The sequence below is a fragment of the Chelonus insularis genome, unplaced genomic scaffold (assembly GCF_013357705.1).
Source record: "Chelonus insularis isolate UGA/USDA-ARS -01 unplaced genomic scaffold, ASM1335770v1 contig_331_pilon, whole genome shotgun sequence".
Classification (NCBI taxonomy): domain Eukaryota; kingdom Metazoa; phylum Arthropoda; class Insecta; order Hymenoptera; family Braconidae; genus Chelonus; species Chelonus insularis.
In genome coordinates, this window is record NW_023276500.1 from 325,345 (window position 1) to 340,776 (window position 15,432).

Below are 15,432 nucleotides of genomic sequence, written 5' to 3' on the forward strand. Positions count from 1 at the left end.
TAATTATAGAATAATTAATAACAAAATTATTTAATAAAGTTCAAAAATGTTGACAGCCGACTAGTTTAATATTAAATTCAACGTGTTTACATCATTATAACTAGAACTGCACATTACATTGACACAATTATTCAATTAATTCATTCTATATAAATCATTGTTTTGTATTTAGATTAAATTACTTATTGGTTCTATTCAATAAAAAAATTGATATTAGCACTCATTTTAAAACATTATACTCAACAGTTGCATAGTAAAGACTTTATCTATTTTAATTAAATTCTATTCCCAAGACTTATAAGTTTTTTTTTGTTCGCTGTTTTTAAATAAAAAGTTAAACTTTATGACACAAGAATTCGTTTAATCTCGTAATCCTTCAGACACACACACAAGAGACTTGATAATCCCAAGATTATTTGAAAAAACAAGTAAATAATCATGACTGTTTTTTTGCCATTTAATTAAATACTCAGTATTTAAAGTCATATGCATTATTATTAACGTTTACACAATAACTATTATGATATTTGTAATGGACTAAAGCAAAACTACTCTGTGACCGAACACGCCGACTGATATCCACTGACTACCGGCGTCGTTCCTTTTTACCCCCAACGACCCAGTAGCATCCCTGACCCCGCATTCTCCTCCTTGTGTGTATTCCCACCAACTGTACCACCTCTAATTCTACCAAATCATCCACCCCATTCGAGCATTACATTTCTGTATGAACGTATTTCTTCCAAGTTTTGTACCTCATTGAAAATAAATGTACCAATTGTGTTTCATATTCATACAAAATATGTCATTTTATTTATTTCTTTTTTTATATTATATTAATTATAAATTTTTCCAGAAAATTGCTGGAATAGCTGCTATAAATGTTGCATATGTGTCTGTGCTATACAAAAAATATAAAAATCTTTAGCGGCTCTAATCTAATAAAAAATATAACCTCAATCAAATAAAATAAAATTATTTAACAAAAAACAAGTGTCAATATATGGCTATTATACTTTTAACATTAATTCTTTTTTCTGTTAGTTAAACAGAAAAAACTATAATGATGAATTTTATGAACAATTTTTAAAAATGAGAACGATCTGATGTTTGAGATAACTTTTTAGGTATTGTAGATATATATGAAGAAGATTCGCAAACCTTCTGAATTCAAATATTAAATGAAGTTACTGATTCAGCATTTGCTAATTATTTTTATATTCTCATGACATCAGAAGTTATACAAGATTTTATTCCATAAGTTTACTTTGTTTAAGTAAAAGATTATGAATAAATTATGAACATTTTTTATATTATCTAATTAAGAAATTTTTATGCAAGTCATCGTAAGTTAATAAATGAGTTAATTAATGTTTTGATAACGATGAATAAAATTGTGATGAAAAAAAAACATATTATATACCTTTAATATTATAATTTATATATTGTCTTTCAACAACAACTGGTGTTTAATATAAAATAAAAAGTTGTATAAAAAATTGTCATGTTATTATTATATAAATAACTTAAAACAATTAATTACATGATCATTAGTCATTCTGGTAATTTAGTAATTCAAAATTAATTGTTTATTACCAGCTAAATCAACATATTTGTTTTCCTTAAATAAGCTAATCTGTTCATAACAAATAATTTGTCCTATATCTATAACAGGATAAGTTAAAAATCACAATTCTTTCATCTCGAACTTTTTATCAAATTTTCTGAAGAAAAACCATTTAATAAAGATAAAAAAAATTTTATAAGACGTTTTTTATCAAATCTTAAGAAATGTTACAAAGCAAGGAAAAAAAATAATCGACAGAGGGTTAAATGTAATAAAGCTCATCAATGTCTAAAAAAAAGTGGAAGATGAAAATAATGAAGATCTAAGAATTACTTTTACAGTTTGATGTTGAAGGATTTATCAAAGATAGTACTTAATGACTTGTGAAATATTTTCTTATACTTTTGAGATCAAAATTCACAACTTGATAAAAAAAAAAAAAAATGAAAAATAAAGAGGAAAAAAACGTGAGATGAAGAATTCGATTGAATCTTCAGAGCTAGTACTTGACTCTTAAAGCAACGTTCTACAAAAATAAGACAAAAAAAAACGATATCTTTTCATCATATTCTTGTTCGCTACACCTCTTGAGAAATATGAGAGAGTATTAGATCTTAGTAACCTAATGGCTTTTAGGCCTTATTACTCGTCGTTACGTTAAATGAATGACTTTCACAGAGACAAATAACCAGTCGATAGCTATTACAAAACGTCAACTTTGAGTATTCCCAGAGCTTTAACCTATCGTCCACATAATTCAATTTTTTTATTTTTATCTTTTGTTCTTTCAGTAAACTCAATAAAATGATAAAAAAAAAAACTTACTAAGAGTCTGCTTTGATAATTTTTAATACATAAATTGTATTTAATAAATAAATCATATAAAATGATATTAAAAAGGAATGTCAACTGCGCACTGATCATGAAAATTTAATAAGACAGTTAAAGAAGAAGTTGAACAAATAAATGAGAAAAAATGCATTTAATATTAATACTTTTAGTAGAATATAGAAAAGCTTTTTGAATAGTAATGAATCATAAAAATAAATATTGTGAATTTCTCCAGGTCATGATTTAAAATAAAATAGTATTTGATTTATTAATTATTGTGGAATTGAGAAATACTTAATTATTGAAAACTATTATTATAATTATTATGGAATAACGTTTTAAAAAATAATTAAACAAAAGAGAATATAATCTTGTATTTCTTTATTTAAACTAAAAAATTGAGAATAATATCCTTTCGTTTATTACATATTGTTCACTAAATTTCAATAAACATAATAAAAACTTGATCAGACGTAATTTAATCATCAGTGAAACACATGCAGATCATTTATGCATGAACAAGTGCTAAGAAACATGCAATAATTAATTTAATAAATAACGAATAAATAAAGTAATTACTTTATTAATGAATGAATTTTGTACATATCCTAACACCAATCTCTATTTTATTCAGGAATTTACATCGACATATAAAGTTGGTCAATAATCAAAATATACCATCAATTGAGCGACTGATTTCTTATTGGTTAAAATTATCATCTCTTTACCTGCGCACACTTTGTGCGCGTAATATATTTTAGTACCTCGATTAATCTTTATATCTTTGTTTATCAGTTTATTATGTTTGGAAAAAAACTTGTTTGTTGTAGTTAATTTGAAGTCCAAACGATTTGCTTACAAACGAAGAACCTAAACATGTATACTTCAGGTTTGGGACTGATGGGACAGACGAAGTGAGATGGAAACTCTCATATAGGAAGGAGAGATCAAAAGCTTTTTGAAGGCAAACTTCATCAACTGCATTAATCCCTTCAAGGGTTATGTAACGTATGCATGATTTCGAACTTATTTGTGATTAATAAATATCATTTTTCCTATTTTTACACTGCAAATTTAAAAAAACTTAAGTGTTTAGTAATCAAATACTTAAAGTGTTTAATAATTGAACACCGAAGTGTTTAGATTCTAAATACTTGAATTTGTAGGGTAATAAATGACACCGTTTTCTTTCTCGAATATATTTGCATAAAATTAAAAATGCATGCATATCACTGTAAATCTAAGTGCATTCTTGTTACACATCTAAACGTGTTAAATATGACGTCACTCAAATGATTAACATTATTGTCACTTTTTACACATTTAGAAACGCATTTAAAGTGACTATAATGTTAATCAAATGGTATGGAAGATTTTGTACTCATTACAATATTACAATTATCAAAATACACGTTTTAAATTTAAATTTAGATTAGATTATAAATTCTTCATAAATAAATAAATAAAAATTCTTAATTATCATTCAAAGTATTATTCATCAGTCTTCAAATCTATTTTAAGATTTCGATTGGGAGATAAAATAGTTACTACAAGTCATTGTTATTTATTTTAAAAATAATCACGGATCACAGCTATTTGTTCCTTCATCTTCCTTTTAATCAATAATTTCCTGTTTTAGAGATTTTTTAGCACATTCATTTTTACAAAAGAAAGTCTCGAAGAATGTAAAACTGTTCAGTTCACTTTACATAATATTTTTCTCTAATCTTCAATGATATCTATCTTCCATGTGTAAACATAGCTATTATCAATATATTTAAATAAAGTTACAAAAATATTTCTTCATCCACATCTGTCATCGTTACCTACTTATTATAGTAAAGATAAGTAATAAAAGCTACTTAAAAATAGTTATCAATTTTTGAATTATCTTCATTTTTTTCTATCTAAGCACTAAAAGTAAAGACTCGAGTCACATTAGATATTTAATACCAAAGTAAATTTGATATTTATTTTTACGAATTTCTTCAACTTCTCATGCATGACACTATAAACACTTGTCTAAGTATCTAAGTATATATAAAATATGAGTGGCTCGATTAGTAAGCGCCGATCAGGCGACATGAAAGTATCTTATAAATCTACGTACATTATTTTACATTATCAGTACTGAATAGCTACTGGAGTTAGTAAAATTTATCCCTAAAAAATCTCTCTAGTGACAATGACTTAAAAGTATTTTAATCTCAATTATCCAATCAATCGTATAAATATCATTTTTTTAAAAAATAAAAGAAAGTTTGTAAAATACAAAAAAAAAACATAAAATAGTGATAATGAATCCATTAACAAAATCAATTGAACATCGATTTGGCCTGTGGCTTCAATGGATAGCTGCTATAGAAAGTGAGTTTACTAAAATATTGAAAATAAAATTACTGAACACTTAAAAGAATTATCGATCATTAATCAATTCAATGTGGTTAAGTTTTTCTGATAGAGGGAATGATTGGACTGCTAGCAGGATGGTCATCACCATTTTTAGCAAAACTAACTAAACCAAACTCAACGGTTGAGATAACCCTAGATGAAGCATCTTGGATAGCATCGCTTATCAATATTGCCAGACCTTTGGGAGCAATTATGGGAGCAGCACTTGTATATTTTAAAGGCAGTAAACTATCAACGCTTGCCTCTGGAATACCTTTTGCACTCGCGTGGATGTGTTTTTTTATTTCAAATGCCGTACCATTGATATATTTTTCTCGTACACTCAGTGGAATAGGTGTGGGCATGTTATATAGTTCATTTCCGTTATACATGGGAGAAATATCTAGTCCTAAAATTCGAGGTGCATTAGTCAGTTTTATTATGCAAGGAGTGACGATAGGGAATTTAATAGGAAACATTGCTGGAACGTATCTTGATCTATCAGGTTTTGCAGCAGTAAGTCTAGTGCCTAATTTAATATTTATTATATTCTTCGCGATAATGCCACAAACACCACATCATTTAATCCGTGCTAAAAGATATGACGAAGCTGCCAAGTCAATTAAAGCCTACAATCGAAATGCTGATGTTAAACAAGAACTTGAATCTCTTCGTTTTTTTTTAGAAAACGATAAAACAATGAATATTTATGAAACTATGCGCGATATGAATACTCCTGTTAATCGAAAATCACTCATAATGGTTACTTTAATAATGGTTTTTGTTCAATCAAGTGGACTTTACACAGTTGCTGCTTACATGGAAATTATTTTCACTGCAAATCAAGTAACAGTTATCGCTCCAGCTATGATGGTAATTATTGTAAGTATTTTAGGTATTATAGCAAGCATAGCATCAATGTATGCTAATGATAAATATGGTAGAAAAATTATGTTAACACTTTCAAGTTTTGGAGTAGCTACTGGTATGTTTTTGTGGGGTCTTAATTATTATCTTCTCGAATTAGGAATAGAAAATCCTCATTTACAATGGATGTCAATTAGTGCTGCATTAATATACCAAATAACTGTAGCTATTGGTCTCATGCAAGTACCAATGACAATAGTCAGTGAAATGTTTGCACCAAATATCAAAAGTTTTGGTGCATGTATATGCAATATTGTATCAGCAATATGTGCATTCACTGTGAGTAGAACTTATCAAATCATGGTTGATTTAATCACAGAAAAATATGTTTTTTGGCTTTATTCGTTAAGTATGGTTTCATTGGCCGTTTATACAATGATTTATATACCTGAAACTAAAGGTAAATCTCTTGCTGAGATTCAGACTATGTTAATAAAACAAAGTAAGAAGAAAGACTTGGATGTTAAGAATAATAGTAGTGATAATAATTTTAGAAATGATAGTAAATTAGAAAAGGCATGAAGTGTGAGATTTTTGCGATAAATTGAATGAAATGTTTATAGAGAGAAAATCATACAAGGATAATATTTGAGTAAGTGTGCTACTTGTACAATGATTATTATATTGTAAATAAAATGTAAATAATAAATATAATTTTTTTGAATATTTTATTTTATTAAATAATATATTGATTATATATGAATTGTAAATGGTTTGTTTTTAATAAAAAAAATCAATTAATTAAAATATTAATCTCTTATTGCCATTATTATCTAGATTTGAATTTTAATCGAGATATTGTGAAGTGACTGGTAAAATTTGTGATAAGAATATTGATATATATTAAATAGATTTATAAGATTATTTTATATCAATTTTAAAATATTTTTGTTTTATTTTGAATCGTTTGATTTATACTTTAATTATCAGTTTGGCAAGAAAATAACGTGTTGGTTTGTAATTCTTTTTCTATGTAAATATTGAAAGTTTTGGATAAAAATCATTTCTAAGGTTTCCAAAAGCTCTGATAGTTTTTTGTTTTTAATTGTAAATGTTTCTTCATTCAAATTCATCATTGAATAGCTATAGATGATGCTAATGTTAAAAAAAAGGAAGTTAAATTAACATTTCGTATTTTGTATATTTTTAAAGAGTATAATTCAAATTTTATTTCTATAAATAAATTCACGAGTAAAATTAAAAATAAGATAAAAATAATTTTCATTTATTCTAATACAAACAACAAAATTATTAATAATATTAAATAACACAACTTTTAGCTTTTTATTTAAAAACATATTATCCAAACATGTTAAAATAACGAGTACTGATGAAATAAAATCAATATGAAAATAGTTTATATGGAAAATAAATTAATTTGAAAAATCTAAAAAAATTAAAACCGAAAATCAAAAAGATAATAAAGTTGATAAAGTATCAAAACTGATCATTACTTGAACTATAACTAAATATTGCTGACAGTATTTATGGCAAGACCACACATGCAGCATAATACAATGTGAATAGTGATAATGAAAATACTCTTGAAAGTAACAAATAGATCATGTCATTAGTTTGAAGCGAGTTTACAATATATCGATGAAGACAATAAATACAATATATCAATGAATTACGCCAGGAATACGTGGCTAAATTTCCAATCTGCTACAGACAATCCTGACAGAGTTTTAACTATACGTCATACCATTGGCAAAACACAGGAACAAATGACATTGGTTTGTCGCCAAGTTATATACATATATAGAGAAGAAAGGTTGGAGATGACCCAAATTTTCCAAAAGCAACTTCCGGTAATTCACGAGAGCTTTTATCGATTTATTGACCACTCATGGTTTACCTCAATTATTTCGACTGCAAGCATGTCACATACCAAAAATATTTTATATGATAGAGACTCAAAGAGATTATTTATTTAATTAGAGTCAAGGCTAAACATCAAAGATATTTATTTAGACGTACTTAATCAATCACAAGACTTCATTACTTATTTAACATTTCATTAAATATTCTATAATAATAGTCTGCTTTTCTTATTTCAACTTTTTTTGTTCGTCTTTACCCAAATAATTGTCATATAAAATGCAGTGGAAATGAGTAAGAATTATAAAATCATGAGATTAAACTTAGCCTTTTGGTACAAAAAAGTAATTATATAATGAGCACTATACATATACAAAAATGCTCAAGGGTCGAGACACTTTGTGAGCTTTGAACTTTTAAGCTTACCAACTCTCTACACGAAAGAGAGACTCAAGAACTCAACCACTTGCTTTTCAATTGCTTCCCTCCTCTCTAGAACTTTCGAACTAGCTAGTCCGTTAACGCGCTCGTCTATCTTTTACAGCATCTTCAGTATTGCAACTCAAATCATATTCCATATCTCCACTCTCACGTATATACATTCAAAATACAATCTTTGAAAGATATCAGTTAATAACTTGGTCAAGTTACAGAATAATGCTGAGTCTGTAGTATTTTGTATAAGAAAACATACTAAGAAGATCATAAATTGCTACTGCTGTTTAAGTCTTCAACATCTCATCCTCTTACTGGTTATTTTATGTTTTATTGATTTTTTTTTATACTTTGCTATTGTTTATTGCAAAAAATGTATGGTATTATAAACAAAATTATTTTAAATTTATAAAAAAGTAACGAAACTTTGTTATGATTAAGTTTTTCATAAGATTACATTTTTTTTGCTTAGTTAAATTTTTAACTTGGAAGTGATTATTTTCTCAATTAATTCTTCATGAAACACCTCTTAATTGCAAGTAGTTTATTTATAATTATTTTTTAAATGAGTCAGTTTAAATAATAATTTCTTTTATTTACGTATTTGATCAATACTTTTTTATTTTATTATGTTTTTGTTACGAAAAATACATTTTTTACAGTTCTTTAAAATTAATATTGAACAGTCTTAAAGGACCTTTGATGATAATTGAAGTCAATCTATCAAAAAATTATTAAAAATAGAAATTTTTTTTATTACAATATTTTCTGTACATCAAAAGATTTCTCATCAACTAAATATTGTTCAATTTAATGAACGATTTTTCGGTTGACATAGCATATTACTTTAGCACGTCATTATTTATTGATTATTAGTGATGGAACATAATATCAATTTAATATTGATATAACAAAAATTTATACATAGCATGACATGCATTATTAAACAATCGAATGTAATATTTCCACTTTTGATCAATCAAAACGTACGAGAAAAGTATTAAAAACTCAATATTTTTTGATCAACTAGAATTATCAAGATGACAAAAATTTTATTAAAAAATCTTTTTTTTTTATTTTTTCTAAAAAAATGAATATTGGAGAAATTGGAACAAAATGACCTCTTTCTTTCTCGACGTTTCTATCTTCTAAAGTTTTCATCAATTCACAGGGAAGTTTTTGATATTCATACAAAAATAATATTTTCACTTTAGTTTATTCGTAATATAACTTATTTTAACTAAAACATAAATTTATAAAAAAAAGCTGTTAAATTATTTTCTAATAAAAAGATAATTTTTTAAGATAAAAATTCTGATACAATATAAACCATAGATGTTCAGAAAATATATAAGATAACATTTTAATGACGGAAAAATAAGCTTGATACATGTTAATAGCGGAATTCTTACAGTATGGAAGTTTTTAGGAAGGTAAAAAGATTTATAGCTGCTATTACTCTCGCACGATTTAATACTCGAATAATGCATGCGGTAAACTATGTATGCTGTGAACGTGTAAGTATATAAAACTATGAAAAATACTTATTATAATAAAAAAAAAAATAAACAATATCTATATATGCATATAAAAAATAATAAATTTGTATTTTTCATGTCTTTAAAAGAATCTATCGAAAGCAAAGTTTGAGATTTAAAATTCCAACTCTGACTTTCAACTACATGATGACGACGCCAACTTGAGTGCATTTAAAGAAAGAACTGGAAGTTGTATCTTCTTTATTTCATACTTCTGTTCTTTTTTCTTTGTTCTCACCTTTCGTAATAAAAAAAAACAACATACTCTCTCTTACTAGACTGTTACATATATTTGAATACGAAAATAAAAAAACTTTTACTGTTAGTATAAATCTTCTAATCAACATAGTATTGTTAATAAAAAGAAAAAATAAAAATAAAAAATTTGTTAAAACAACTAAATAATATTTTTTTGCTTAAAACATTCCAATTTTGTGACAAAATGACACTTTTTGCTTTTACACAATTAACTAGTTTTATTAGTTTTCAGAAATCTCTGTCTAGAACTTTCTAAGACTATATTAATTAACCAGAAAATTTATTAAAGAGCTCTTAAAAACTTATAAAAGACTTTCTTGTAAAATCTAACTATTATCAATGAATATTTTACTAATAATTTAATTTTATTACAAAAATTATTGTAAAAAATTATTTTATAATAATAATTTCCTGTCACAATACTAAAACGTAAATAATACGTTGACATTATAGTTTTATTAAATTCGCTAAATTGTTTAATTATAACCATGCTAGAGAAAAAAAGTTAAATTACTTAAAAACAGTGAAATGATGTACTTTTTAGTTTTAAACAATTATTAATTTTTAATGAGTTATTTATAAATAAGTTCTTTTTAAAATCCACTTTAAAACAAGAACTATTTGTATTTCTGAGTGAAGTAATTTTACAAAATTTCTCATTTGGTAAATTTTCAACAATCAATTCAACAGACAATTAACAAATAACCTTACCTCAATATTTTTGTCTTTGATTTTAAACATAATATACAAGCATTAACAATTTCAATTCAACTTAGTATCACTGTGTGGATATTTATGACTTGACAAACATGTGATAAGCAATCATGAGTCGTTTTATAATTTGAAGTTGTCTGTGAATAGTTATGTGTCATAAAAATTATTTTGATCGTATAAAATAATATATCGCGACCTAGTATTAAAATTTTTTTATTTATTCCTAAGCATTTTTTGAATTTCTTGCAAAGATTTACCTTTAGTTTCTGGCAAAAATAAAAATGAAAATACTGCTAATAAAGCTGCACTAGTACTAAAAAAATAAAATGCATAATGAATTTCAACGGCATCAACTAATGATTGATACCACTGCGTAGAAATGAAAGCAAAAACACTAGAGAAAAAATTAATTAAACTACTAGCAGTAATTTTAATACTTGGCGCGAACATTTCACTAAAAATGGTACCAACTACTGGATCTATTCCAATATTAATAGCAAATTCTAAAATAATAATCATTAAAACTGGTACCCACTGGAATGTTTCAGCAACTGGAATACCTAAATAAATTAAGTGAAAATAAATTCCTACTCCAATCAATCCAAATGCAAAACCGAGTGCTCCACCTCCCATGGATACTTTACGACCGCATTTATCACAAGTGTATATCGATATAAGTCCACCTATAAGACCACCTCCTGCTATAGCTGAAACTACATCTGCAGGATTCATAAAGTTAATTTGTGCGGTGGTAAGAATTATTTCCATGTAGTAGCCAAGAGTGCAAAATCCAGCAAATTGTAATAATAAATGAATCATGGTAACTTTAAAGAGTGCTATTCTATTAACATCACGTAACATTTCATTGAAATAATCTGTTAATTTAAGCCATCTTTTTTCTTCAACATACTCCTTAATTGATACCAATTCAATAACAGCATCTGCATCTCGTTGATACCATGTTATTGAAGCAAGAGCTTTATCAATTTGATCATGCATCGCAAGATGATAAGGTGAATGCGGGAACCAAAAGAAGAGTAGTAAAAACATGGCAATTATTGCTATACCAAAGCACCCAGAGGCCCACATGGTTGTATGAGCTCCAACAATATTGCCTATCATGTAGCCAATTGGCATGCCAAGAGTGATAAAACTAACTAGAGCACCCCGGATCTTTGGATTGGATATTTCTCCAACGTAAATAGGAAAAATAGTCTGCCACATGCCTGATCCAAATCCCACGATGAATCGCGATGCGTAGAGCCAATTTACTGAAGTTACGTAAAGAAGACAAGCCATGCCTATACCATGGATGAATGCATTTTGAACAAGAGAGGTTTTACTACCGAAATATTCAGCACAGAATAATCCTCCTATTGAACCAAAAGCACGTCCTGCATTTAAAAGTGATGCTATCCATGATGCTTCAGAATCTGTTATAGGTAACGTTGAATTAGCACTCCGTAATTTTGCCAAAATTGGTGATGCCCATCCATTTTGAAAGCCAACCATAAATGATATAAGGAAAACTGTAAATATTTATTTTAAAATAGAAAGAAATACAAAAATCAAACAATCATTGAATTTAATTTAAATGACTTTGAAAGAAATACTTGAAAATTAACATTGCATACACTTTAATCTAATTGACTAGAGCTTAAAGCTTTGGTATCCAAGTTACTGTCATTAAATTAAATTCTAATGATCAAATGCTGAATATAAAAATAAAGATATTGCTACTTTACCATCAAAGGACGCTAACCATTGTGGCCAAGTGTACCATTTTCTCAGAGCAATTGGTAGTCTGAACAACATTATACTAAATAATTCGAAATCAATAACTAAATGTCAATGAATAGCTTATGTGCCTTAAATAAACGACAAGAATGATTGTTGCAAGAAAATGTAAGTAATTGACGTCTGAAACAGTTACGTTAAGCTTATAATCCGGTTAGAGCGTTTCGCAGCAAACCTTCAGTTTTGTAGAAAGGAATAGTTAGTACTGAACAAAATATCAAGAATAGTCATTTTGATAAGATAAAGCATATAAGTAGCATTGAGAATTTTTCCATCATCAACGTATGTCTATCTGATAGATTTAGGAATAGTTATTTGCTTTAATTTGATATTATGACAACCGTGATCTTCATTAAGAGTGAAATATAAGCTGTTGTACGATAAATCAGTTAAGTATACAAGAAAAAGTTTGATTTAATTTTAATAAATCAGGGAAAATTAAAGAAGATAGACTTGTATATTGAAGAGAAGAATCTGTTAAGTAGTGAGATTTTATAAGTATTTTATCATTATGTTATTATATATTTCATGACATAATCGATACATTGATAGCTTCCAAGTAGGAAGTTATTTATCAATAATAATTTTAAGATTTTAGATGGTGATTAATGAAGAGCCTTAGGTAAAAGAAAATTACTAAAATTGGGAAAAATTAGAAAAATTGTTGACAATGATTCATTATTACAACACCTTTGACGAACTAATGATGATTATATATCAATAATTACCTTAAAAATTACTATTATTATACGAGTCATGATTGATTAATTTTATCTTCGGTGCTGAATTGATTTTTTTCTATTTTTGTTTATATATTTGCTGTGCCTTCTATTATAACTAAGTAGATCTAAAAATGATAAGAATAGAAAGACACATTCTATTCGAAGTAAATCCTAACGAGCTCTTTTCTCAATAGTAAAAATAATAATAATCATAATAGAAATATGCCAGAAAAATCTAAATTCATGAAAAATATTTTTAAAGTTAAGTTATTTAAAAATATTTCAAACAGTTTGACACAATAGAATTTCTCAAACCATTTGAAAGAGTTCATTTTGTTAGTGCTTAATTTAACTATATTTATTTTTCCATTCTATAAAGCATATCATTTTTTAATATTAAAAAAAAAAAATGATTGAAACCATATATTTTTATAATAGTTTTATTTTTTTTTATCGAAATTATGAATAAAACAAACAATTGGGAGGTTTTTAGTAATAACAATTTTCGATACTAAAGTTTAATATAATTATGATTTTTTTTTTTTAAATAAATAAACATATGTTTTATTTTTAAAAATAATAGTAATGGCACTTTTTTAAATTTCACATATAAAAGACTGTATCTGTCTTTTAAAAAAAAACAAATGAAAAAACACAAAAGATTAGAAAGAAATTTTTTTTTCGTTATTTTTAACGATCATTTCTCTGTTTTCTATCTTTTTTTCTGATCAAAATTTCATCAATTTGCTTTCAATATACGCCAGATGATTTACGTGCTATTTCACCAGCGGTACCATTTATACTCTCTTGACGATTAATCCGGTACAAGCAGTTCTCCAAATTATGACCACTAACACAATGTGTACGTACGCCTCCTAACATACATCTGTGAATCGATCCCAACAGTTATAGGAAGAGAATAGGGGGTGTTGGCACGCGATAATCAACGCGCCCCTCAAGCACTTTATCTCGTGAATATACGTAGTACTTTACGACTGCGTATTGTCACTGGACGTTATACCAGCAAATGATCACCCACCATGCTTAACATGACAAGAATGACGGCCGCAAATTATTACATTCAAGAATTTATTTACTAAAAAATACCTAGATACTGTTAGTAACCTTTTTCAGACGTCAACATTTTTCAAATAAAATTTATGTTATTCTGTATATCATAACACAAGAAAATACTCGAAGATGAATAAAAGAAAAAAAAAACATTTTTTATTATTTTTTTAATGAGGAAACCTACATTGCTATAATAATATTTATAATAAAATGAAATGAAAATTCAACCTTTTTTTTTTCAATGTACCTCAACTTATATAACAAGTTAAAAGTTTATAATAAATTGTCGTTATAAATTCAAAGAATTTTTTAGTTTTCCTTTGATATAAAGAAATTTATTAATATGAGATAAATACATTTTGTAACATTCTTTCCAGCCTCCATAAATTATAAAAAAAAAACTTTATCTAATCAACTAATATACTGTCTAAATACTTCAACAATATTTTAATATATTTATTTTATTGAAAATTTAAAAAATATTACTTGATATAATTATTATATTGAATGATGCATTAAGTAACTGTTCATAAACTAGTTATAGCCTTTTATCGATTAATCGGGTGTATCTCATTAGTAATCATATTAACGTTGAGTTAATTAAAAACCTTTAGAGTCAAATCATAGCAATCTATTTCGAGACAATTAATCTATAATCTAATTTCAAGCTTTAAAATATTTTTATAGATTTATTCGGAATAATAAAAAAAGTATCGTCAAACTCAATCTAAAAAGCTAATTATAATTATTACTATTGTAATGCTCTCACTATTTATTAATTTATTTTCACTGAAATAATTTTTTTTTATAAATCGTTTGCTCAGTGCTAATGTCTTATAATAAAAATTATGATCATGTTATTAGAACTATAAATAACAAAAATTTTTCAGAAAAGTTCATTAAATTTTCTACAAATTATTAATTAAAAAAAAAAAATGGTAAAAAGAATGAAAAAATTTTTTTATGAAAATAATTGAACTGATTAAAAGCTTAAAAGAATATTAACCAAATAAGATGTAAATTAATCTAAAAATAATTACGGAAATAAATCTCTCATCAAGTATAAAAGAATTCTTTTCAAGTACTTAAGTTGATTAATTGTTAGTAATTTTATCTCATGACTCCCTAAGTATATATGTATACATTGGTTGTCTGTCACGTTATCATTATTTATCTCCAACATTAACCTTAGGTCCTCCTCATCTTGACGAAATTACCTTAGACGACATCTCTTACGAGAATATTACGCTAGTAACTCAAGCATCATCATGACAAGGAATGTCACGCATAAAAAGATTGCATTCAAGACTTAATAATGGTACTATAGAATTTAAAATTCTTTGTTATTTTGATGTTATCA

General features: G+C 26.2%; 2 protein-coding genes across 2 annotated transcripts; one reads left to right on the forward strand and one right to left on the reverse strand.

The window, feature by feature from the left end:
* Positions 1 to 4,237: 4,237 nt before the first annotated feature.
* LOC118066160 (facilitated trehalose transporter Tret1-like) lies at positions 4,238 to 6,382 on the forward strand. The gene is made up of 2 exons (XM_035081987.1): positions 4,238 to 4,765; positions 4,848 to 6,382. The coding sequence occupies exons 1-2, from the start codon at positions 4,696 to 4,698 to the stop codon at positions 6,236 to 6,238; spliced, it is 1,461 nt and encodes a 486-aa protein (XP_034937878.1). The 5' UTR covers positions 4,238 to 4,695; the 3' UTR covers positions 6,239 to 6,382.
* Positions 6,383 to 10,187: 3,805 nt separating this feature from the next.
* On the reverse strand, positions 10,188 to 12,605 carry LOC118066161 (facilitated trehalose transporter Tret1-like). The gene is made up of 2 exons (XM_035081988.1): positions 12,228 to 12,605; positions 10,188 to 12,011 (listed from the first exon to the last, which is right to left on the reverse strand). Exons 1-2 carry the CDS (start codon positions 12,295 to 12,297, stop codon positions 10,696 to 10,698), a joined length of 1,386 nt encoding a protein of 461 aa, XP_034937879.1. The 5' UTR covers positions 12,298 to 12,605; the 3' UTR covers positions 10,188 to 10,695.
* Between the last annotated feature and the right edge of the window lie 2,827 nt (positions 12,606 to 15,432).